Source organism: Lepus europaeus, chromosome 22, assembly GCF_033115175.1.
Source record: "Lepus europaeus isolate LE1 chromosome 22, mLepTim1.pri, whole genome shotgun sequence".
NCBI lineage: Eukaryota > Metazoa > Chordata > Mammalia > Lagomorpha > Leporidae > Lepus > Lepus europaeus.
In genome coordinates, this window is record NC_084848.1 from 41,760,820 (window position 1) to 41,785,291 (window position 24,472).

The 24,472-nt window shown below is 56.2% G+C and overlaps 1 protein-coding gene across 1 annotated transcript; it reads right to left on the reverse strand.

Annotated features, from left to right (window-relative positions):
* Window positions 1–211: 211 nt before the first annotated feature.
* On the reverse strand, window positions 212–23,886 carry RAB15 (RAB15, member RAS oncogene family). Its single transcript, XM_062181260.1, has 7 exons — window positions 23,763–23,886; window positions 4,589–4,649; window positions 3,121–3,181; window positions 2,567–2,644; window positions 1,573–1,662; window positions 687–752; window positions 212–525 (listed from the first exon to the last, which is right to left on the reverse strand). Exons 1-7 carry the CDS (start codon window positions 23,884–23,886, stop codon window positions 370–372), a joined length of 636 nt encoding a protein of 211 aa, XP_062037244.1. The 3' UTR covers window positions 212–369.
* Window positions 23,887–24,472: the final 586 nt, after the last annotated feature.

Consider the following 24,472-nt stretch of genomic DNA (forward strand, 5'->3'; position numbering starts at 1 on the left):
GGGTGCTGGAGAGACCAAGACACAAACACCGGAGGGGAGGGGATGCAGCAGAGAGTGAGGAGGAGAAAGCAGAGCGGAGGGGCCGGGAGGAGCCTTGGCCTTGACTCCAGCCCTGGCCCTTGCCCCTGGGGCGGCGAGATGCGCAGCTCCGCACAGCAGCGTGGAGTCAGAGCTGGCCTGGGGCTGGGCTCGCGGCGGGCTGGGGCTGAGGGATGGCGAGGAGGCAACGACAGCGGGGCCGCATCCGCGCCAGGCGGGGGACGTTCAACAGGGTCGTCAGATGCGAGGACAGCGGCGGCGGGACAGGGGCCCAGCCTCCCCGGCTGCCCGCAGGCCTCCCGCGGGAACGCGGTGCTCCGTTCACGGCCCTCAGCACCAGCAGGTTTTAGGAGAGTTCGCTGGGCCCTCGGGCTTGCCCGCCTCCTCCAGCTCTGTCAGCGCCAGCTCGTGGCCGGCCCGGGTGCGGAGACCATCCAACTCCTTCCGGTGGGCCTGCAGCACCAGCTCGGTCAGCCGCGTGAAAGACTGGACAAGAGAGGGGCACGGCTGAGCCCAGCCTCTGCTCCGCGGCCCTGCAGCCGCGCGGGGCGGGACCCTGTGGTCTGAGCCCTGCCCCCATGTGCCCCCACCTCCCGCGGGCTCAGCCAGGACAGGGACAGGGCAGCGGGTTGCCCTGGGGTGCTCACCTCTTTAATGTTGAGGTTGGTGCAGGCACTTGTTTCATAGAAGTCCATGCCGTACTCCCTGGCCAGCTGCGAGAGGGAAGGGCATTGATGAACGATGCAGGGAGGGGAGGCGGTGGGCACACCCCTGTGTCCCTGCCCTCAGGGGCAGGCTGTGCTGGGAGATGCTCAGAGCTGAGAGCTTGGGACAGAGGCTGGCAGAGTTGGGGGTGGGGAGAGAGATGCCCCACAAATACGCCTCTCTGTTCTTTTAGCCCTGGCCACCATGCACCAACACACACACACACACACACAACCACTCACCAGGGGACAATGACACGAAACCATGGGGCAGTGTGGTGGATGAATGTAAAACAAAACAGAAAACAAACAAAAGCAGGGGCTGTAGAGCCAGGCTTGAGTGCCAGGGCTGCCACCAGTCAAGTGGGTGACCCGGCGAGTGACTTCTCTCCGTGGCCCCGGCCTCCTCTTCCGTCAGCGGGGAGGGAATGAAAGTGTCCTTTCTCCCAGGCTGTGGCTCAGTTCCTGGGGATGGAGCGCATTGCCACACACACAGAGCGCCTCATTTATCATTAAACGAATCGAGGGTACTGCAAGGGCTAACGGGATGCTCCGTACTGAGGAGGGAGACTGAGGCCCTCTGCGGGGGGTGGCCTTTGTCGCGCAAACTCTCAGCTCTCCCTGCACTCCTGGACTGGCCCTCACCCTCGCCGCTGCCCCACGGCTCCTCGGAGTTGGCACCTGAAGCCCCCTCCTCCTCGCTCAGGCAGGGGCCCTCCGTGCCTTTGGGTATTGCGGAGCTCTGGCGGCTGGGCGGCTGGGCGGCTGGGTTCCAGTTCCCAGGGCTGGCCTGCATGGCCACGCAGGGTGCCAGGGGCACTCCACTTACCTGCTGCCCTTGCTCTCTGCCCACCTGCCGTTTCTGCTCTTCGTCGGCCTTGTTCCCTATCAGGATCTTCTGCACGCCTTCCGGTGCATACTAAGGACAGAGGACAGCACACCTGCAGCGAGGCTGCTCTCCCCCACCCTTGCCCTGCACGGAGCTCACGCCTGGGGACACGGTGGGCTGCCTGGGCCCACCTGCTGGGCTCTGCCACCTGTAATGCTCCCCTGGAGTGGTTCCATTAATTCATTTACTTATTGATAATTTCAGTTACCCACCATTGACCAAGATCTAAATTATTAGGAAAAATGCCAGAAATCAATTCATAAAGGTCTCCATTAGCTTTTATCACAGTATGTTGTCATAACTCTTCTGTTTCATATTACATATTATTGTCCACCTTGCACTGTAAACTTTATCATGCGTAGGGAAAAAACACGAGATATACACAGGGTTTGGGAGCACCTGTGGCTGCAGGGGCCCCAGGGACCCTGGAATGTATCCTCTGCAGACATGGGGTGGGGGAGCTACTGCACCATGGCCAAACAAACCCACGAGTGCCATGGGGGGAAACTCAGGGTAGAAGACGCTGGCTAATGTTGGTGCTTCCCCGGGTTGGACAACGGGTACCCCAGCTGGAAGGTAGCCTGGGCTGAAGATGAGAAACTGGGGACCCAGTGAGTCGCAGCGGGTTGCCCACAGCTCCACAGCGGCTGCGCAGACTCAGATCTGGTCCCTGGTCTCGGCTCTGAGATTTCAGGGTCAAGCTGGGAGTTAACTCATTCAGGGCATTCGTGGCCACGGGGTCTGGTGAGGTGCGGAGCAGGAGGGCCTGGGGGCTCCGGGGTCTTTCTGTGATTTACTCATCCAGATATCTTCCTCTGGGGCTGTGCAAGGTGAGGTTTCCTGGGGGAGGGGGGGGAGGGCAGCTGCTTGCCCGTGCTGAGAACCCCAGCCCTCCCCAGAGACACCCTTTCCTCGTGAGGCGGGGCTCACCTACCTCATCCACATCGCTGACCCACTTCATGATGTGCTGGTAAGAGCGCTCGCTGCTGATGTCATAGACTAAAAATATCCCCTGAGAGAGAGAGAGGGAGGGAGGGAGGGAGAGGGAGAGATGGGGAGGTAGGCACTGACCAGGACCACAGCGCTGGGGTGCCCGAAACACTCCACCTGCTCTTCCTCCCTGCTTAGCTGAATGAGACCCCCCTCAGCATCCAGAAACTTCCCCTTCTCTGGGACCCCCACCGCTGAGGCTCCCAGGGCTGTCCCTGGACCCTCTGAGGATGGAAGGCGCCCCAGGCCTTGGCCCAGGTAGAGGGGGGAAGCTGGGGGCACGGGCCAGGGCCTGACTATACCAAGTGTTCTGTGAAGAACTAAGGAATGAATGGAAAATGGCCCCCAGGGCCCCCCTTCCCCCTACCCCGCCCCTCCTCGGCAGCAAGCTGTCCGAGGGTCCTGTCTTGGTGGCTGCTGGCACAGATACCTCAAACGCTGGAGCTGGGAGTGTGGGTGGTGGCTTCCCACCTCTACACCCTGGAAACGGTGGCTCACCTGGGCCCGCCGATAGTACTGCTTGGTGATGGTTTGATACCTCTCCTGGCCCGCTGTGTCCCTGCGGGAGAAAGCCAGTCCCTCAGTGGAGGCAGCCGGGACCAGGGGTGCACGCAGGGGTCAGGGGAGTAGGTGCTGGGTGACGCTGTGCCCATGCAGGAAAAACTGGGGAGTGTCAGACGAAAGCTCACAGCTCTGATCCCCAGGGATCCAGGCACCCCTGACTGCAAAGATGGCAGAGTCTCTAACCCAAACACCCCACATGCTCCCAAATCCAAAACCTCCTGAGCACCGACATGATGCTGCAACAGGAAGATTCCACACCGTGAAACGCTGTTCCATGCACAAAGTCACTTGAAATACTGTGTGTGAGTCCCTTTGGGCTATGTGGATAAGGTGTATATGAGATACATTATCTCATCAGGTACAAGGCTACTTCAACATTTGTGGAAAAACGGAATGAAGAGATAAAGCATATTTTCCATGAAGTTTTCGAAGCACCCTCAGAGATGCAAGTATCCCACAATCCAAAAAAATCCAAAACTTCGGGTCTCAGGCATTTTGGACAGGACACTCAACATGCACCTGCACTAGGAACTGTAATCCCGAGCCTTGGACAGCGTGGCTGTGGGAGTGGACTGGGGCGATGCTGCTACACCCCCGACCTTGTGGGATGGCTCAGGGCCCAGTCCACACAAGTCCAGGCCTGGAGGACAACTCTGAACCCTGGCAAAAGCAGTGTGTCCAAGACTTCCGCACGGGATAGCCACGGCACCACCCTGTGGCTTCTTGTGGGAACTGCACCATGTGTTCCCCCTACATGGTAGGTAGAGCCCTCCCTCCCTTCTTCCTGCAGTGTGGCCTGGGTCAACGGTACAGCTTAATTGTAAGACAAACCCACAGCCATTTATTTCTTAATTCCTTCTTTTTAATTTTTTTTAATTTTTTTTTTATTTTTGACAGGCAGAGTGGACAGTGAGAGAGAGAGAGAGACAGAGAGAAAGGTCTTCCTTTGCCGTTGGTTCACCCTCCAATGGCCGCTGCGGCCGGTGCATCTCGTTGATCCGAAGCCAGGAGCCAGGTGCTTCTCCTGGTCTCCCATGGGGTGCAGGGCCCAAGCACTTGGGCCATCCTCCACTGCACTCCCGGGCCACAGCAGAGAGCTGGCCTGGAAGAGGGGCAACCAGGACAGAATCCGGTGCCCCGACCAGGACTAGAACCCGGTGTGCCGGCGCCGCTAGGTGGAGGATTAACCTATTGAGCCGCGCTGCCGGCCCTTAATTCCTTCTAATTTCTGCCTTTCGGTGACTCGTGGTCAATCCTAGGCAGTTTCTTAAGGAAGGGCTCAGTGGTTAAGGCACACAAGGAGAGCCATCTTCCCCCCATTCCAGGCGTCCCACAGGGTTTTGCACACAGCGTGGCCAGTGGCAGCTGAGGGGCAGGGTCCTTCCCCTCCCACGCAACTCACCAAATCTGTATCCTCACTTTGATGCCGTCTACCTCGATGGTCTTCATCTTAAAGTCCACCCCTGCAGAAGGAAGAGAGAAAGGTGAGGAAAGCCCCTGCTGAGACCTGAGTGGGAGGGGCCCCAGGCACTCACACTCGCCGAGAGTGTCTCTAGGTTTCACGTGCGCGGAGAGGGCGTGTGGCAGGGCCTTCTTTAGCTGTAGACTGATTCGCAGTGCTGGCCAGAGCTTTGCATGGGGCTCCCCTTCCTGCAGCTTCCTGAGCTGCAGGTTGCTAGCAGTAAAGGGTTTGGGGGTGCCAGGAGGTGGGGTGAGTAGGGGGAACCCATGAAGGGGTCTTCCAAAAGTTCATGGAGAGGAGTACTATGGGGACTGGTGCTGTGGTGTAGCAAATAAAGCTGCCACCTGCAGTGCTGGCATCCCATACGGGCACCAGTTTGTGTCCCAGCTGCTCCACTTCCAATCCAGCTCTCTGCTATGGCCTGGGAAAGCAGTGGAAGATGGCCCAAGTGCTTGGGCCTCTGCACCCATGTGGGGACCAGGAAGAACTCCTGGCTCCTGGCTTCAGATCGGCCCAGCTCCAGTCGTTGTGGCCATTTGGGGAGTGAACCAGCGGATGGAAGACCTCTCTCTCTCTCTCTCTCTTTCTAACTCTGTCTTTCAAATGAATAAATAAATATTTTTTTTGAAAAAAAAAAAAAAAGGTGTTCTATGAAAAACCTACGTAAGGTTTTCAAAAAATTTTTTTTGCACCAAAATAAACTTACCTGCTAGTTCTGTTTTTCCACAAGCTTTTTGATGCACATACTTTCAGCATGGCCTCGCTTAGGCCCCAGATGTGTCTACTCATACGTGAAGCCCCCTTCTTCCTACCTCTGGAGCTGTCTGTGTTTGTCATGCCCTAGGAACAACAGCCCACCACGACTGCCTGGGCTTCTGTCTCGCTCTTATTAGTGAGCAGAAGGGGTTGTGGTGCTGCGGTGCTGAAGGCAAGGCACAGGCCCTGGGGAGGGAGGACTGTTTAACCCCTCCATTGTGCATGACCCAGCCCTTGGCATGGAGAAGAGGCCCGGCACATCTCAGCTGTTGTTGACCCCTTCTTACTGCAGGAGGCGCTGTTGTCGACTACAAGGAACCTGGGCACTCTGCAGCCAGGCCTGAGCTTGAATCTCCACTGGTGACTTAGCCCATACAAGCAGACTTTAAAACGTGAAGATAAACGTAGGGGCAGGCACTCAGCCTACCAAGAACACCTGTGAGGACAGCACGTCCCATATCAGAGCGCCTGGGTTTGATTCCTGGCTCTGGCTCCTGGTTTCAGCTTCCCGCTAAGACACACCTTGGGTCCTTGCCACACATGTGGGAAACTTGGATTGAATTCTCATCTCCTGACTTCTGCCTGGCTCAGTACCAGGCACCTGGGGAGTGAACCAGTAGATCCGGTCTCTTCCTATGTGTCTGTCTCTCTCTCTCCTCTCAATATTTTTTGTAACAAGATGTTTATTTTAGCATGGAACATGTTGAAATGCACGCATAGTTCTTTCATAATATGCACTTTCCATGGCCTTCTGAAAGACCTCTCATATGCATGGATTTCAGCAATTGTTGGCACCAAAATCAGCTTAGCTTTTAATTCCACCTCCCAGGAACTTTCTCAAGCACCCCTGTACTCTGGGCACCTAGCTTCTCCAAGCCTCCGTTTCATCATCAATAAACACCAGGGAGATCCACAGTCCTCTGAGAGTTGCTGAGAAATCAAGGGCAGCCCCGCGGCTGGTACAGTCAGCCGTAGCCGTCATCAGACCCTGGGGCTACACAGCAGGTGCTCCTGGGTGACCACCGAGTGACCAGTGCAGAGGCAGTGGCCCGGCATGGTGCTGGGGTAGACCTAAGAGACACACAGCTTCATCCACCCAAGGGTTTGCCACGAGACAGGGGAGGCTCGAGGGACCCCTGCAAGCCAGCCCAAGGCAGAAACACACGTGTGAGAATTTGCAGTAAGACGTTAGCTCCGCCAGCAGTACACAGGCTGGATTCTGATGTTGGCAGAGAACTGTGGGTGACGCCTCTGCCAGTGTGCCCCCACCCCAGCCCTAACTGTGCCCAGGTGCCGGGCCCAGTGACTCGAGCTATGCCTACCCAGTGAATCAAGAAGTCTTCATGCATTCTCGGGAGGCAGGTCAGGAGAGGGTATCATCACTTGGGGTTTCAGATGGGAACAGCAGACAGGCAGGGCGCTGGCCTGCTCAGCGGCCCCCAGAAAGTGCCAGCATTCCCCACGCCATGGCCTTTCCATGCTGCATCCCTGCTTTGCCACACGGGGGAACCCATCTCCCTCATCCATCCCATCCCCAGCTGTCCACAAACGCAGAACCGTTCAACGCCATCTCCTCCCTCCCACCATGGAGGCCAAATCATCATTTAATTAGCAGGGAGGAAAAGATTCAGAACAGAGGACCTGAACCAAGTGGGGCTGGTCAGGTGTGAGTCATCGCTCCATTACCCAAGCTGATTCACATCTCCTGAGCTGTCCTCCAGATGGGCAAAGCTGGGCAGCCATTCCTCCATGTTCCCAGAGGAAGACAAGAGCAAGGGGAGGGGGAGGGCGCCTGGCCTCGGTGGGAGGCCAAATCCTGCCTTCTCCTTCCCTGGGCAAACACTAATTTGCTTCCCCTCAATACCTGGCATAGAAGGGAATCAAGAAATTCCTGTTGTGTCACGGTCCAGTGCCTCCTCCCAAGGAGAACCAGAGATTTTGTTGGTTTTATATTAAACCCAACCGCTCTTGGCTCAGCCTAACCAGGCCGGTCAAGAACAGTGCCTTAGGCGGAGAGCAGTGCTCTCTGCCCCGACAGAGCTTACTAGAAAGGAAACCCAGGCCCAGACTGGTCAACAACTAGTCTGAGGCTGGCACAGCACATGGCAGCACCTGCTACACCTTACACAGCTGCCTGGGACACAGAGGTGCTCGTAGGTTCCTGGTGCTCTGTGGCTCCACCCCACACGTAGGGGATGTTTTCCCTGTGACAGCAGACGGGAGGGCAGGGAGGACAGGCTGGACAGCAGCCACCAACTACACTGTCAGGGACACCTGGCCTTTGGGTCCCGCTCCCCGCCCCCCAACTTTTTTTAAACTGGGCTGTCCTGAATAATTATTTAGTTTTTTTTTTTTTTAAAGATTGATTTATTTGAAAAGCAGAGAGAGAGATCCTCCACCCACAGGTTCCCTCCCCAGGTGGCCACAACACAGGAGCCTAGAACTTTAGCCGGCTCTCCCATGTAGGCCGCAGGGGCCCAAGCACTTGGGCCTTGTTCCATTGCTTTCCCAGGAGCATTTGACAGGGAGCTGGATCAGAGGTTGAGCAACCGGGACTCGAACCAGTGTCCACATGGGATGCCGTAGGCAGTGGCTTAACCTGCTGTGCAACAATGCCTGTGCCCCTTCCCTGACCATGGCTGGGCAGTTATGGGGCTCAAAGCTCTGCCAGACGCCTCACTAAGGCCCTCAAATTTAACAAGTGTGAGAAGTAAAATGTGGGGCCAGCGCTGTGGCATAGTGGGTAAAGCTGCTGCCCCCACAGTGCCCGGCATCCTATATGGGTGCCGGTTCGAGTCCTGGCTGCTCCACTTCTGATTCAGCTCTGCTATGGCCTGGGAAGCAGTAGAAGATGGCCCAAGTCTTTGGGCCCCTGCACCCGTGTGAAAGATCTGGAAGAAGTTCCCGGCTTGGCTCACCTCTGGCCATTGCCGCCATCTGGGAGCGATCCAGTGGATGGAAGCTCACTTGTTCTCTCTCTTGCTCTCTCTCTGCTCTGCCTATCTGTAACTTTGCCTTTCAAATAAATAAATAAATCTTAAAAAAAAAAAGAAAAATGCTTCCATTTTGGCTGTTCATAGGACATTCATATGAGCAACTTCACAATATTCACAGACAAATGGAATTAGACAAGAAGTTTATTTTGAAGCAAAAAAAAAAAAAAAAAAGAAAGAAAGAAAGAAAGAAAGAAACCCAAGCAGCATAGATTTTTCACAATATGCTTTTTTTCCATGAACTTGCTGAAGACCCCTTGCAAGGATGGAAGAAACAGTGTTGAGTTTGTTTGCTTAAGAAGCACCCCCATGCCCTCCTTTTGAAATAATAATAATGATAATTTAAAAAAGTCAGCAACCCCAGGAGCTCCAGCAGGAATGTATCCCTTCCATTCTGTTCCCACGTACCCTGGCCCTCAGTACCCAGTGCCTATCCTGGCTCCTTCTCTCTCTGCCTTGTTGCTGGGCTCTGTAGGACCAACTCACACACTGGTGGTCTGATCTGGTCCCCTCCTGCCTTCTCACCGCCCACAGGCACTGGGGCTGCTCAGCACACTGCTGATCCAGGCGTGTGCGCACCAGCACCCGCCCACAGCCACCATCCTGGCTGCTGCAGGCAGGCCCTGCAGGGGACGCCCACACCTGCTGAAGTCTGTGAACTACTTGCAGCCCCAGGCTCTGCACCTGCAGCATCAGAGCTGCAACAGACTTGTTCTCCATCCCCAGGTGCACTTGGCAGCTCCTTGGCTGCTGTGTCACTGGGGTAGTTTGTTAAAAATGGTGGCAGGGCCCAGTTGCCCCTCTTCCAGGCCAGCTCTCTGCTGTGGCCCGGGAGTGCAGTGGAGGATGGCCAAGTGCTTGGGCCCTGCACCCCGTGGGAGACCAGGAGAAGCCCCTGGCTCCTGCCATCGGATCAGCGCGGTGCACCAGCCGCGGCGGCCATGGGAGGGTGAACCAACGGCAGAAGGAAGACCTTTCTCTCTGTCTCTCTCTCTCACTGTCCACTCTGCCTGTCAAAAAAAAAAAAAATGGTGGCAGGGGGTTGGCACTGTGGCAGAATGGGTAAAGTCGCCGTCTGCAGTGCCGGCATCACATGTGATCACAGGTTCAAATCCCGGCTGCTCCTCTTCCGATCCAGCTCTCTGCTATGGCCTGGGAAAGCAGTAGAAGATGGCCCAAGTGCTTGGGCCCCTGCACCCTCATGGGAAGACCCAGAGGAAGCTCTTGGCTCCTGACTTTGGATCAGCGCAGCTCCGAGTGAACCAGTGGATGGAAGACCTCTCTCTCTAGCTCTCTCTCTCCGTCACCCCGTTCTTTTCCTGAAAAATCCCCATGTTATGCTTTACTAGTGGGTCTAATCATGGTTTTTTTTTTTTTTTTTTTTTTTTTTTTAGTCCTTGCTTTCTTCGAAGAGCTGCTTCGGACACAATCATGCAAGGCTAGCCTGATCCCAAGCCCCTCCCATGACACCTGTCTCATGGGCATCAGTGCGGCCCAGCTCTCCCCTACCCAATCCAGAGAAGTGTCCCAGACCCCCAGTCTTGGAGGGAGGGCTGAGCCAGCCTGCCTCCTACTGACTGCTACGAAAGCCTTCCTCATCTTAAAAACTGGCACCACAGATCATTTTGGGGTTCAATGGGCAGTCCCACGTGGACCTGCTGACTCATCATTTGAGAGGGGAGTCCAGGAAGCTGTTTTCTACAGCATTGTGTCTTGTGATTTTCAGATAAAGAAAAGCTTGAGAGCTGCAGTGTAGTGGCCTTGGAGTCAGAAAGAGCGGAGTCCCAGTCCTGGTGAAGGTGCTTGCTGTGTGATTTTTTTTTTTTAAGATTTATTTATTATTTGAAAGGCAGAGTTACAGAGAGGCAGAAGCACACACATACACACACACACAGAGAGAGAGAGAGAGAGAGAGAGAGAGAGAGAGAGAGAAATCTTCCATCTGCTGGTTCACTTCCTAAATGGATGCAATGGCTGGAGCTGGGCTAGGACTTGTATGAAGCCAGGAGCCAGGAGCTTCTTCCAGTACAGAGGCCCAAGGACTTGGGCCGTCTTCTACTGCTTTCCCAGGCCACAGCAGAGAGCTGGATTGGAAGTGGAGCAGCCGGGACTGGAACCAGCACCCACTGGGACACCGGCACTGCAGGAAGTGGCTTTACTGGCTGCTGCACAGCGCCAGCCCTTTGCTGTGTGACTTTGTACAAGTCAGCTTTTCTCAGCTTCAGCTTTCTCATCTATAGAAGGAGTCCATCAGTGACTTCCTCCAGGTTGGTGTGCAATATAAACCAAACCACGGACGTGAGCACCGCCGCACTGTAGTTCTCTCCCTCCTAGGGATCGGGCAGCAAAACATACCCAAGAAACCCTTCCTGGAGACAGGATGACACTGTCCAGTCCTCTGCCACCCCACTGTCCTTTCCAGCTACCAGTGACATCGGCCTCAGCAGGGAGCTTGTTAGAGATACAAATTCTCAGGGTCCCCCCAAGCTCACTGAATCCTAGGCACACTGAAGTTTGAGAACCTCATCCAGCCCATCTCTAAGCACAGCCGCACCTTAGCTAGGGGATCCCATGCCCTCAGTTCTTACGCTAGCTCTGTGAAGCAGGTGTGCATGGGTACCATCATCATCACGGGGCACAGAGAGGCACAGAAACCCATACCCTACTGCTGAACCTGGAGCTGGAAAGCCAGTCTCTTAAAACCCACCCAGGGTGCTCTTCATTCAGTGAGTGGTTCCCCAATGCTTCGGAGCTGAGGAATCTTCTTTCTCAACAGCCCATACCTATCCTAATGGTAGAGGTGGGGGCACAAGGGGAGCTGGCCCACTTTGCTGTAGTCTGAATGTTTGTGTCTCCCCAAAATCAGTGTATTGAAACTGTGCCCTGCCGGTGCCGTGGCTCATTAGGCTAATCCTCTGCCTGCAGTGCCGGCACCCCGGGTTCTAGTCCTGGTCGGGGTGCTGGATTCTGTCCCGGTTGCTCCTCTTCCAGGCCAGCTCTCTGCTGTGGCCCAGGAGTGCAGTGGAGGATGGCCTAGGTCCTTGGGCCCCGCACCCGCATGGGAGACCAGAAGTACCTGGCTCCTGGCTTTGGATCAGCGCGGTGCACTGGTCGCAGCACGCCGGCTGCAGCGGCCATTGGGGGGGTGAACCAACGGAAAAAAGAAGACCTTTCTCTCTGTCTCTCTCTCTCTCACTGTCCACTCTTCCTGTTAAAAAAGAAAGAAAGAAGAGAGAGAGAGAGAGAGAGAGAGAGAGAGAGAAAGAAACAATGTCCACGTGGCAATGTGGGGAGGTGGGGTCTCTGGAAGGTGGTCTGGTCCTGAGGGTGGAGCCTTCATGGTTGGGGTCAGTGTCCCTGTATCCAGGGGGCCTGCTGCAGGTGACGGACACCCTCTGGCCTGTCGTGGTGAGGACACAGCTCGAAGGCACCCTCTCTGTGGCCCAGGGCGAGCACTCAGCAGACACGGAGTCTGTTGGCACCTGGCTCCTGCGCTGAGAGCAGTACATTTCTGTTGTTTACGGATGACTCACTACGGCATTGTGTCACAGCAGCCCTAGCTGACTGAGACACCCACTAGAACCTATTTTCAGGGAACTCCGTGCTCCTTGAGTTCGAGTGCATGATTGCAGCCAGGCCAGATTCATCACCCTGACAATGCCTTCACATACCAGTCTCCTTCCTTTCCTGGTACAGAGAGGAACAGGGTGCAGAGAGAAGCAGCGAGCACCTCACCTCTGCACAGCCACAGCGGAGGTCTCGGAGACCCTGGGAAAGTCAGCACCCATCGGACACGCCCCTCGTGCTGCCTGCCTCCCCCTGGCCCCGCTTCTGGCTAATGCTGCTCAGCCCCGAGCCTGTACTGTGGAAGCAGGGCCAGGTGCAGTGTGTTCTCTATGGAGAAGCAGCCCCTGACTGCACCAGTGACTCACAAGGCATGCAGCTGGGGCCAGGCAGGTCAGAGGGGACTGTTCAGCTTGCAACAAAAGGAATATGAGGCCAACAGATGTGCAGAGAGAAGCAACCAGGCCAAAGGCAATGCATATGCCTGCTGGAGTTGGGTCTGGGTCGCTGGATGCTTGCATAGCCACCAATCCAGACAGACGCCAAGGTCAGCTCATGGTATCCTCAGCCAGTTTGAGTCCTGGTTGCTCGGCTTCCGATCCAGCCCCTTGCGAATGTGCCTGGGAAAAGCAGCAGAAAATGGCCCAAGGGCTTGGTTTCCTACCACTCATGTGGGAGACCTGGATGGAGTTCCAAGCTCCTAGCTTCAGCCTGGCTCCAGCCTGGCCATGCTAGACATCTGGGGGAGTGTACCAGTGCATGGAAGGGTTCTTTCTTTCTTTCTTTCTTTCTTTCTTTCTTTCTTTCTTTCTTTCTTTCTTTCTTTCTTTCTTTCTTTGACAGGCAGAGTGGACAGTGAGAAAGAGAGACAGAGAGAAAGGTCTTCCTTTCCGTTGGTTCATCCCCCAATGGCCGCTGCGGCCGGTGTGCTGTGGCTGGTGCACCACGCTGATCCGAAGCCAGGAGCCAGGTGCTTCTCCTGGTCTCCCATGCGGGTGCAGGACCCAAGGACTTGGGCCATCCTCCACTGCACTCCCGGGCCACAGCAGAGAGCTGGATTGGAAGAGGGGCAACCGGGACATAATCCGGTGCCCTGACAGGGACTAGAACCCGGGGTGCCGGCGCCGGCCTCCAACTGCCTTTCAAATAAACAAATAAATCTTTAAAAAAAAATTCACAGCCTGAGACTGTCCACTGCCGCCCAACGGCTCCCCCACACTGGTGGCAAGATGCTGCCCCACCCCCTCCAGGAGTGGGAGGAAGGACACTGCTAAACCAGCGTCCCCAGCGTCCACCTGCCTCTCAGCTGTCATCTGCCAGCCCCAGCTAGGCACCACGCACCTAAGGGGCAGAGAATATATTTTGTGTTTGACAATGTGTTTCTCTTCTTTGGTCACTTGTTTGCCTGCCTCGATGCTGCCACTGTGTCAGGCCAAGGATGGCAATTCCAGGAGTGGAATCCCCCTTCCCCAGGGAGCAGGTGCAGCGGAGGGGGAGGGGTGCCGTCTGATGCCGCGCAGACATGGACAAGCAACACTGAGTTCAGTGCCAGAGCCAGGCCCTGCACGCCTGCGGGTGGAGCTGCTCTCACCAGGCAGCTGCTCTTCCTGCTATGTTCTGATCTTGTGCTCGCTGTCCCCCTGACTACAACCCCGGAGACAGCAGGGCCACAACAGGAGCCCTGGTAGGAACTGAAAAGCCCTCCTTTAGGCACCAGCGGCGAGGGGCAGGAGAGCTGGCCTGGCACTCACCTGGCTCCTAAGGTATCTTGTGTTGGGTAGGCAAATAGGCAAGAGCTCAAGGTGGCAAAGGAGTTGCACATCCAGGCAAAATAGCACATCTTTCACGGCTGTCTGCCTCCACAGCAAGCCCACGCAGCACGGGGGAAGTGCAGCTCGATGAACAATGGCACATTGGGACCAAGACAGGTGGGGGGGTGTTCTGGTGTCACCTGGGACACCTGCTTCCCCCACTGGAGTGCCCTGGTCCAAGTCCCAGCTCCACTTCCAATTCTAGCTTCCTGCCAGAGTGCATTCTGGGAAGCAGCAGGTGGATGACTCAAGTGCTGGAGCCCCTGCCATCCACATCCATATGGGAGACCTGACCTGGGTTCCTGGCTCCTGGCTGCAGCCTAGCCCAGCCCTGGCTGTTGTGGGAATCTGGCGAGTGAACCAGCAGATGGAAGATCTCTGTCTGTCTCTGTTTCTCTCTCTCTCTGCCTTTCAAATGAAATTAAAATAAATAAGAATTTAAAAAAGAACATGATGGAAGTTCAGAACTTGGAATAACCTGTGTGGTCCTGGGAAAATCCCTTCGGGTCTCTTGGCTTCACCTTCCTCGCCTGTTATCTGGGGTGACAGTGTCTTGTGAGAGTAAGGACAAGTATGAAACCCATAACTCAGGGCCAGGCGCATGGAGCTCTGTTAACGTCCCCTGCAGTCACTGTGGGTCCCTCTTGGGGAGCAGGAGTCACAGCTTGAGGCATGGCAAGAGCTCCAGGAAGAGGAGGGGCTCGTGCAGGGGACAGGAAGGAGGGGGACAGGGAGGTGAGGCTGGAACGGTTCAACAGGAAGAGAAAATGCCACCCACCTGGAGCCCAGCCAGCCTCCCAGAGTCGGCCCACAGCCTGAATTCTGGTAAGGGCAGGGTGTGCCCATGGTGGGGGGGCCAGCCTCTCAAGGGTCAATGTCAGGTACCAGTTTGCCTGCCTGCCAAGGGCCACACGCTTCAGTGGAAACAGCACTGCCCCCGGGTGCCAAGCGTTATCGATGTGATCAGCCGTGGCCTGGAGGACTGGTAGGGTGACCTGAACCTTTTCCTTGGCAATCAGACTCCACCAGGGGGAACAACTTAATACACCCGAAACCCAAGGCAGACACCCAATCTGCGTGGTCCTGTTGGCTCCAGTTACCAAGCACGAGGCCCAGGAATGTCCCCCCCTCCCTGCCCCAGCCACGGGTGAGAAACCAGCATGGGCCAGACAGGCAGAGCTCCTGCGGGCTGTAGCAGGAGGTCACAGCCACAGAGGTCACTCTTGAGCAACACCCAGTGAGCTCTGGGAAAAAGTAGACCCTGGGGAATGTGACCGCCTGGTTGTGCTGCCCCAGACAAGCACCCCAGCAATCCCCACTTTAAAACCCCTTCTTTTTTTTAAGATTTTATTTATTTATTTGAGAGGTAGAGTTACAGACAGTGAGAGGGAGAAGCAGAGAGAAAGGTCTTCCATCTGATGGTTCACTCTCCAAATGGCTGCAATGGTCAGAGCTGCACAGATCCAAAGCCAGGAGCCAGGTGCTTCTTCTGGGTCTCCCATGTGGGTGCAGTGGCTCAAGCACTTGGGCCATCTTCTACTGCTTTCCCAGGCCATAACAGAGAGCTGGATTGAAAGAGGAGCAGCTGGGACTCGAACCGGCGCCCATATGGGATGCCGGCGCTGTAGGCAGAGGATTAACCTACTGCACCATGGCACTGGCCCCCAAAACCCCTTCTTGTAGCCAGAAGAGATCAGGGAACCAACCACGCCATTTCCGCTAATGATGGACTTGGGGGCAGGAGGGCAAAACAGAGGGACAGCCAAAGAGACCACACGCATGCCCACACTCAGACTCACATACCAACATGCATACGTGTATGCACACACACACACTCCCCCCACACGTATGTGCACACATACCCACAACACCCTCAACACAGAACGGTGATGGAAAGGGGACCAGGAGCACTGTGGAGGCCAGCACCTGCCCATACAAGTCTTAAAGGCTCGGTTTGGAAACCTAGGACCCGTGTAGACACAGGAGCTGAACAAATGAAAGAAAAAGTTTGGGGGAATGAATAAAAGGAGTGACTGGGGGCTGACGCTGTGGTGTAGTGGGTAAAGCCGCCGCCTGCAGGGCTGGCACCCCATATGGGTGCCAGTTCAAGTCCCAGCTGCTCCTCTGCTGAGCCAGCTCTCTGCTATGGCCTGGGAAAGCAGTAGAAGATGGCCCAAGTGCTTGGGCCCCTGCCCGCACATGGGAAGACCCAGAGGAAGCTCCTGGCTCCTGGCTTTGGATCAGTGCAGCTCTGGCCATTGCAGCCATTTGGGGAGTGAACCAGTGAGGGAGAAGATCTCTCTCTCTCTCTCCCTCCCCCACCCACCGTAACTCTGCCTTTCAAATAAATAAATTAAAAAAATAAATAAATGAAAGCAGTGAATGAATGAAGTCAGCACACAGCAGGAGAGAAAAATCAGCAGAGACAAAATTCTCATCAGGGAAGGACCCCTACTTCAGTGTCCCCTGTGCCTCTCCACAGATCTCTGTGCCTCAGCCATGGAGCACGGCATGAGTGCATGGTCAAGATGGCAACATAGAGGGGCAACCCTGGGACACCACCCTCCAAGTCCCCCCCCAGCCAGGCTCCTCTCTCCCAGGCACCTGACTCTCCCACAGGGGGCGCCCTGCAATCCCAGAGCCTGCGCATGGGGTGGGGAAGGCGCTCAGCTGCTCCCCTTTGGCTCCTGGGGAGGGGACTTCTGGGATAAAGGGCACATCAAGGCCAACATGCAGACGGGAGGACAGGAGATGGCTCCAGGCCAGGCCACCTGTGCGCGAGACGGAAGTCACTTTTCTCAGGGGTGGGGGTGGGGGCTCAGTTTTCCCAGTAATATGAAGGGGTCAACGACCACTCTCTCCTCCTCCATGGGAAGAAGCAAATATCCAGGGTGCCCTGCGCCGCTCTTGGTGAAGCCCAGTGACAGAACAGCCGAGGAGCGGGCAGACGCCTGGCTAGAAAACTGACAGCTGTGCAGGGAAACCGACACAAGTATTGGGTTACAGAAAAAGGTGGCAGGCTAAGAGCTGGTGCTTCGGGCAGGAAGGCAATGGCCAAATATCGAGTTTCCTGCTACAAAGCTGGGGGGAGGGGAGGGTATAGCGAGCGGGGTGGGGGGGGGAGTGGACGGAGGAGCAGAAAGCAGGGAATGGGCAGATGGCAGGAGGGAAGCGGGGTGCTCAGACCTGTGACCAGGCTAGAGAGGCGCAGCTCAGCCGAGCCCATCTGCAGTTTCAGGGTGTGCTGGGGAGGCCCGGCCTGCACCTGTGCCTCTGGCAAGAACACAGCCCGAGGCCCCGCCACACCTGGTAGGGGCTGAGCCTTGAGGGAGAGCCAGCCTCACCCCGCCCTCCACCCTCTGCCACCAGCTCCCTCTGCCTTCTGAAACACTGGCAACACCAGGGCAAGGGAGGCATTGGGACAGAAGCCGTGCTGAGAACCAGGGCCCAGGCAGGGGCTGCCCAGGAAGGCAATGCAGCCCGGTTGGATTCCGTGTGCTTTGGTCTCCATGGATCCCTAGCTCTGAGCGTGGTGCCTGGAATCCCCGAGTGATGGGCAGGACACAGTGACACTTATTCAGCAGCTCAACTTCCTTGTCGGGGGCAGATGCTCTGGTGACAGCAGGTAGCCTACACCTAGGGCTCTGCCGGGGCTTCGCATTCCTGAGCCTCTGCAACCTTCACCACAGCCCTTCGGGAAGATTCCGGTACTGTCTCCCCTGTCCGCTAAGTGTCTCACGCCCCCACGGGCAGGGAGGTCCCGGATGATGCGCCAGCCTATCTGTACTCTTCTGAGCCCATGCATCGCTTCTCACCTTCCCTGCACTTCTGCGTGTCCCAGGCTGCCGAGCGCTGGGGTGGGCGGTGGAGCACAGCGATGCCGCCCTGACCCCGAGGCCCCGTCATATCTCACAATGCTGTCTGTACCCAGCTCTCTCAGTCTGCAAGCCGGCAGACCCCAGGACCACACTGCGGAGCAGCTGCGCCAGTGCCGGCAGGCTCGCCTGGTGTCAGCTGAGACTGCTTCTTGCACCCTTTCTCTCCCCATCAGTCACCTGGAGATCCTGTCCCAGGCAGCTGGAGCCCTGGGGTGACTTTCCCAGCCACAGACACAGGGACTGGTGATGGCCACTCAGGAAGGCCAAGGAGAAAAGCATCCATCTGGCCAACACCAGGAGGACTCTGCTTACCACCCCTTGGCCCCGTTGCTAAGGCTCAAGTCCCATCCCTCTGTGGCTCAAGTCCCATCTCTGTGGCCCAGCCCTCAATGCCCTCTGCCGTCTAGCCCAGCATTCCTTTACTAATCTAACTATATGGATTGAGATCTCAGCTGGACATGGTCTAGGGACCAGGGAGACAGAGAGGCATGAGATTTGGTCTCACTTCCTGGGGAAGAAGACAGATGGCCAGGCATGTTCTGACTTTTTGCTGAAACTCCCTTCTGTTGCAGCCCGACTGCCCCAAGTCCCTCAGCCACCCACTCAATCCCTACCTCTGTTATCTGGGCTCCATCTGCTGCCTCTGCTGCTACAATGACAAGCAACCCACACTGGAGGGTCCAGCTCCAGGCTTCCCTGCTGGGTGGAGCCCACAGGAGCCCGCCTCCAGCCTCTACCACGTGCACTGGCTGCGGCACGGCACAGCTCCATGGCTATTTAGACAACGACCAGGGAATCTTCACTAACAGTGGGTAACAGCTGATCCCTTAGGTTTGAAGAAGACTATGGCAAAATACTTTTGGATACAATATCTCATTTTGCAATAGCATTTTTTTTTTTGCCTGTCTGTGCCTCCCCAGCTATGAGGATATTTCAAAAGGTTGGGAGAGGGGGGAATGGAATTAAAAGATAAGTTTATTTTGGTGCAAAAAAGATTTTGAAATCGTTGTACATAAGAGGTCTTCAAAAAGTTCATTGAAAACGTATATTATGAAACAATAACAATGCATGGATTTCAAATTTTTAGTACCAAAATAAACTCATCTTTCAATTTCATTTTTAAAAAAGATTTATTTATTTGAAAGAGAGAGAGAGAGAGAGAGAGAGAGAAACGAGAGAGAGAGAGAGAGAGAGAGAGAATCTTCCAATTGCTGGTTTATACACCAGATGGCTACAACTGCCAGGACTGGGTCAGGCTGAAGCCAGGAGCTTCATCAGAGTCCCCCAAGTGTGTGGCAGAGGCCCAAACACTTGGGCCATCTTCTGCTGCTTTTCCTAGGTCATTATCAGGGAACCAGATCGGAAATGGAGCAGCTGGGACTCGAACCCACGCCCATATGGGATGCTGGCATGACAGGCAGCAGCCTTACCCTGCACACTACAATGCTGGCCCCCTTATTTTCATTTTCACACCAAAAATTTTTTTTTTAATTTGAGAGGCAGAGAAACAGAGACAGAGAGCTCTCATCCTTTGATTCACTCCCAAAATGCTTGCAACAACAGCCCCAGCCAGGAGCCGGGAACTCATTCTGGGTCTCCCATGTGGGTGGCAGGGACCAAACCATTTGAACCATCAACACCTGCTGCCTCCCGACGGTGCACATGAGCAGAAAGCTAGAAGTGGCAGCAAAGCCGGGACCAAACCCAGGCACTCCGTATATGGGGTGTACCACCAGACCAAACCCAGGCACTCCGTATATGGGGTGTACCACCAGACCAAACCCAGGCACTCCGTATATGGGGTGTACCACCAGGCCAAACCCAGGCACTCCGTATATGGGGTGTACCACCAGGCCAAACCCAGGCACTCCGTATATGGGGTGTACCACCAGGCCAAACCCAGGCACTCCGTATATGGGGTGTACCACCAGGCCAAACCCAGGCACTCCGTATATGGGGTGTACCACCAGGCCAAACCCAGGCACTCCGTATATGGGGTGTACCACCAGACCAAATGCTCACTCCACCTCGAACTTTCTGAAGTTTTTTCATACACTCCTGTGGGCAGGAAAAAGTCTACTACAATAGTCTCTAGACTGCCTGGCATGGTGCTTTGTAGGCAACGCTCACTCCCTTCCTTTAGCAGGTAAGAGAGTCCTGCAGGCAGAAAGCACTAAGGCACCAGCTCCCCTCTCTGCACCACCTTCTGCATGGGCATTCGCAAGGGAATGCCTGTGGCTCAGATCCAGCTGCAGGGCCACCTGCCCACCCACTGGCCAGAAAGAAGAGAAGGATCAAGAGAGGGGGTCAGTGCCTCGGTCTACCTGGGAGTTCTCCTCAATGCTCCCTAGAAAGCTCTTTTCTCTGGCTGGTGCAGGAGTACTGTAAGTGGAGCACACAGTGAATCCCAGAAGTGCCAGCCGAGGTGACAGCCACACAAGCCAAGAATCTGAACTCTATCTTGGCAGTAACCAGTCAATTGCCTCATTTTCCCCATTCACCAAAAAAAAAAAAAAAAAAAAAAAAAAAGCCCCTGGGAAAGGTGCCTAGCGCAAAGCCCAGCATGGCAAAGGCTATATATATATATATATATATATATATATATATATATATATATCTCACAGCAAACAGAATTTTTAAAGATAAAAAATTGTGATTTCCACGCATACGGGGGGTTCTTCCAAAGCTCCGTAGAAAATGCCTACTATGAACAACTTATGCATGGATTTCAAAAAATGTTTTGCATCATAACAAGCTTGTCTTTTCATTCCATGGTTTTTTTTTTTTTTTTTTTTAATTCAGGTCTTAGCACCAGCGCATGCTTTTTGAGCAGGTGAGTTAATGACTGCGTAGCACCCAACTCCTTGACACTATGGTGTCCTGGCTGCCCTTGCATCTCCTTGGCAGACTGTCCGTGGCCAGCTAACTGTTGCCCCTCAAGTTTTGGTTAAGGCTGAGAGACGTGTCCAAGAACAGGGAGAATCACAGCCCTTTAGTAAGCTTAACACCAGAAAGCCTCTAAGAAAGCCAGTGGGTGTTCAGCATCTAAGAAATGCTGGTGTGAAGAAAGCTTTCTTGGGGTGGGCGTTTGGCACAGCAGCAAAGATGCAGTTTGAGGGGGCCGGCGTTTTGGCAACCAGGTTAACCCTCCCCCAGCAATGCCAGCATCCCATGTGGGCATTAGTTCGAGTCCCAGCTGCTCGACTTCCTATCCAGCTCCCTGCTAATGCACCTGGGAATACAGCAGAAGATGGCCCAAGTGGTTGGGTCCCTGCACCCACATGGGAGACCCAGATGAAGTCTCCTGCCTGGTCCCTTCCTCACTGCCACAGCCATTTAGCGAGTGAAGCAGCACATGGAAAACCCCTTTCCCTTTCTCTCTCTAACTCTGCCTTTCAAACAAATAAATACACATTTTAAAAAAATGGGGGCTGGTGCTGTGGTGCAGCAGGTTAAGGCCCTGGCCCATATGGGCGCCAGTTCTAGTCCCGGCTGCTCCTCTTCTGATCCAGCTCTCTGCTATGCCCTGGGAAAGCAGCAGAAGATGGCCCATGTGGGAGACCAAGAAGAAGCTCCTGGTTCCTGGCTTCAGATCAGCACAGCTCCAGCCATTTTGGCCATCTGGGGAGTGAACCAGCAGATGGAAGACCTCTCTCTTTGTCTCTACCTCTCTCTGTAACTGTCTTTTAAATAAATAAAAAGATAAATCTTAAAAAAAAAAAAAGATTCAGCTTGGGACAGGACGCCTGCATTCCTGAGTTTCTGCCCCAGCTTTGCTCCAGATCCAGCTTCTGCTAATGTGCACCCGAGAGGCAGCAGGTGGTGGCTCAAGGCCCCTCTCACTGGCTTGGGAGACCTGGATTGAGTTCCAGCCTCCTGGAGCTGGCCTGGCCCAGCCCCAGCTGTTGTGGGCATTTGGGGAGTGAACCAGCAGATGGAAGATCTCCCCCTCTGTCTCTCTGTCTGCCTTTCAAATAAATAAGTGAATGTTCTAGAAAAAGAAAAGAAAGTTTCTTTCTCTTCCATGGAATCCAGGCTCCAAAGGAGTCCCCTGCGTCCTGGCCACCAGAAAGAGGAGAGATCAGGAGCCAACTTCAGCATTTAGGCTGAGAGGAGCATGGGCCTTGGGGGAGGGGTGCCCCAGTCGGTTCCTTGTGGCTAACCTGGCATTCACCTGTGTAGCAGCAAGAAGGCACTGCAGAAGGTTGCCAGGCACAGAGACTGGGAGGAGGGTTCCCAGTAAGGGCAAGGGGCAAAGTCTCAAAAGGCTCATTGTGGTGTTTTAGAAACCCAGGTTCCTTCATTTGTCTGCCTTATGGGGGACAGGCGTGCCCTAGGGGGCACTGACTCCCCACAGCACAATGCAGGAACCCCTGGAGCTTCCGAAATGAGGGGCAAGAATGAAATGCTCAAAGAGAAAAGCCCAGGTCATCCCTGGAGCCAGCACATCCAGGTGCACTGCCCCTCAGACAAAAGGCAGGGTCCCCCAGGCAGCCCACCGCTCTCTGCAGACTCAGCTGCTCCTGCCCGGTACCAGGCCCATCTCAACAACAGCCACTGTAAGTTTCCTTAAATGGTAAGCTGCTGCCCTTTGTCCCCAAGCCTGCAAGCTGTCCCTAGTCCCCATCTGGTTCCTCGGCCACTCCCTAACTCTCCCCCATGCTTTTCCAAACACCTGCCTCATCCTGAGTTCATCTCCCACCCCCACCAGAGAACACTGCTTTCTCTCAGCCAAGGCTCAGCGTGTGCACCCTGCTCATCTCCGAGATGCCTCTCATCTGGCAGAGGCCCAGCCCAAGCTCCTAGATCTCCTGGGGGCTTGCCTTCCTACCCCCAGCACCCTCCCCCCCAAAGACAGACAAGTTCAGCTTCCTCACCCAAAGTTCCTTGCAGACAGTGAAGCAAATGAGACCCTAAGAGCTTAATGCCAGTGATAATAATAACAACAAGCAGCATTGAGCCAGCTTCACCATATGTCTGCTCAGTGCTTTCCAAACAGGATGGCATTTAACCCTCACAACACCTGCCCATTCTACAGTGGAGCAACTAAAGTGTAGGGGTCAGGAGATAGTCAAGGTCACTGTTGGTCCCGGTGCACCTGACCACAGAGCCAGCCTCTTAGCCACCACAGGCTCCCTTCCTCCTGGCCCTGTGATGCTCCTGCTCCCTCTCTTTCTTGGCAAGGAGTGTGTGCTGGGGGAGGGAGAGCAATCCTCCAGAGCAGGCTGCTGGGGCCCTCCCTCATGGCAGCAGGGACTCAGACCAGAGCATCCAATTGGAAGAGCCACCTGCCAGCCAGCAGGGCCCTGGGTGCTGAGGCCACTCCATGGCTGACTGATGACCAAGCCTGGAACCTGTTAGGTCTGGGTGGAATTCCTGAGGAGGGAGAGGCTCCGGGTGGGGTGGGGGGGCACAAACCCACTCCAGGAATAGGTGAGCCCCTTCCAGTGCTGTTTCAGGAAGCCACCAGGCCTGTGCCTTTACCCCAGAGTGGGGAGGAGGAGGGGGTTCCGGCACTGCCAGATCAGAGATGTAGTCCTGGTGGATCCCGCCCGTCTGCCCACCCTCTGGTCTGGACAAGTATTCCTGACATGGCTGCAGCCCCCGGGTCAGGTAGGTCCCTTTCCCAGGCAGGTGGCTTCTCACCATCTCTCCGCCTTCCTCCAGGTGTCCCGGTTGTGGTTTACCTTCACCACGGTGCCCTGGAAACTCCATCCTGTCGACCCCTCCCTTCCTCCTCTCTTCTGCACCCTGACCCCACACTGGCTCACTCCCGAACCTCGGTGCCTCGGCTCCCCCCGCCGCTCCCCTCCCCCTCTCCCAGGGCGGGCGCATGGCTGTCATTTCGGTGGTCCTGATTTCGCTGCCCTGGCGCGGGATACCCAGGCCTACACCCGCCCCCGTTTCCACCGGAGGGCTCCCAGCGCGAGGCTGGAGACGCACCCCGATCCCGGGCTGCAGGCGCTGGGCTCTGCTGTTGGGGAGGGGTAGAAGGGATATCTGGTCGCCTCGCCCAGATTCAGTCCCTGGCCCTGGCCTCCCGCGCCCCCACCTCTGGCCGGAGGGGCTGGGGCCGGGGGAGGGCGAGCGCCGCTGGGCCACCGCCCCTTACCGATGGTGGAGATGTGCGAGGAGTGGAACTCGTTGTCGGTGAAGCGGCACAGCAGGCAGGTCTTGCCCACGCCGGAGTCCCCGATCAGCAGCAGCCGGAACAGCACATCGTACTGCTTCGCCATGGCTGGGGCCGCAGGCGCCGGGGGGCTGCGGGCGGGCGGGCGGCGGGCTCAGCCCCGCTCGGCCGCTGCCATCGCCGCCCGCGGCCGCCGAGGCGAGAAGGAAGTGGCGCCCGGGCCGCGCGCCGGCCTCGCCCGCTCGCCGGTGCCCACGGGAAGCGCGCCTGCGGCGGGGCTCGGCGGGGCTCGCGCGGCGGTGGGAGGAGGCGGCGGCGGCGGCCCCTGCCCGCCCCTTTCCCCTGCGCCGCCGCGGCCGCCCGGGAGAGGGCGCGGGCCGTCAGCGGGCGCGGCCGGGACGCGGAGCGCTGGGATGCGGGGGCGCCTTCGGGTTTCTGCGGGCGCTCTGACTGGGGGGCGGGGGAGGTTAGGGCGGCCTCCGGGTCTCTAGCCGTGGCCGCACGGCTGGCTCTGGCACCGGCGCCCCGCCGAGGCACCCCGGCCTGCAGGAGCCCAGGCTTCACCGGGGCGCACCCGGTTCTTAAGACACTACCGGGCTCTGGATTCGAACGCCTCGCCACCCCCGGTTTTGGCTGCAAAGTCCTTTGCATGCAGCATCTCAGACAGCTGGGCACTTAGGTGTACACCCACC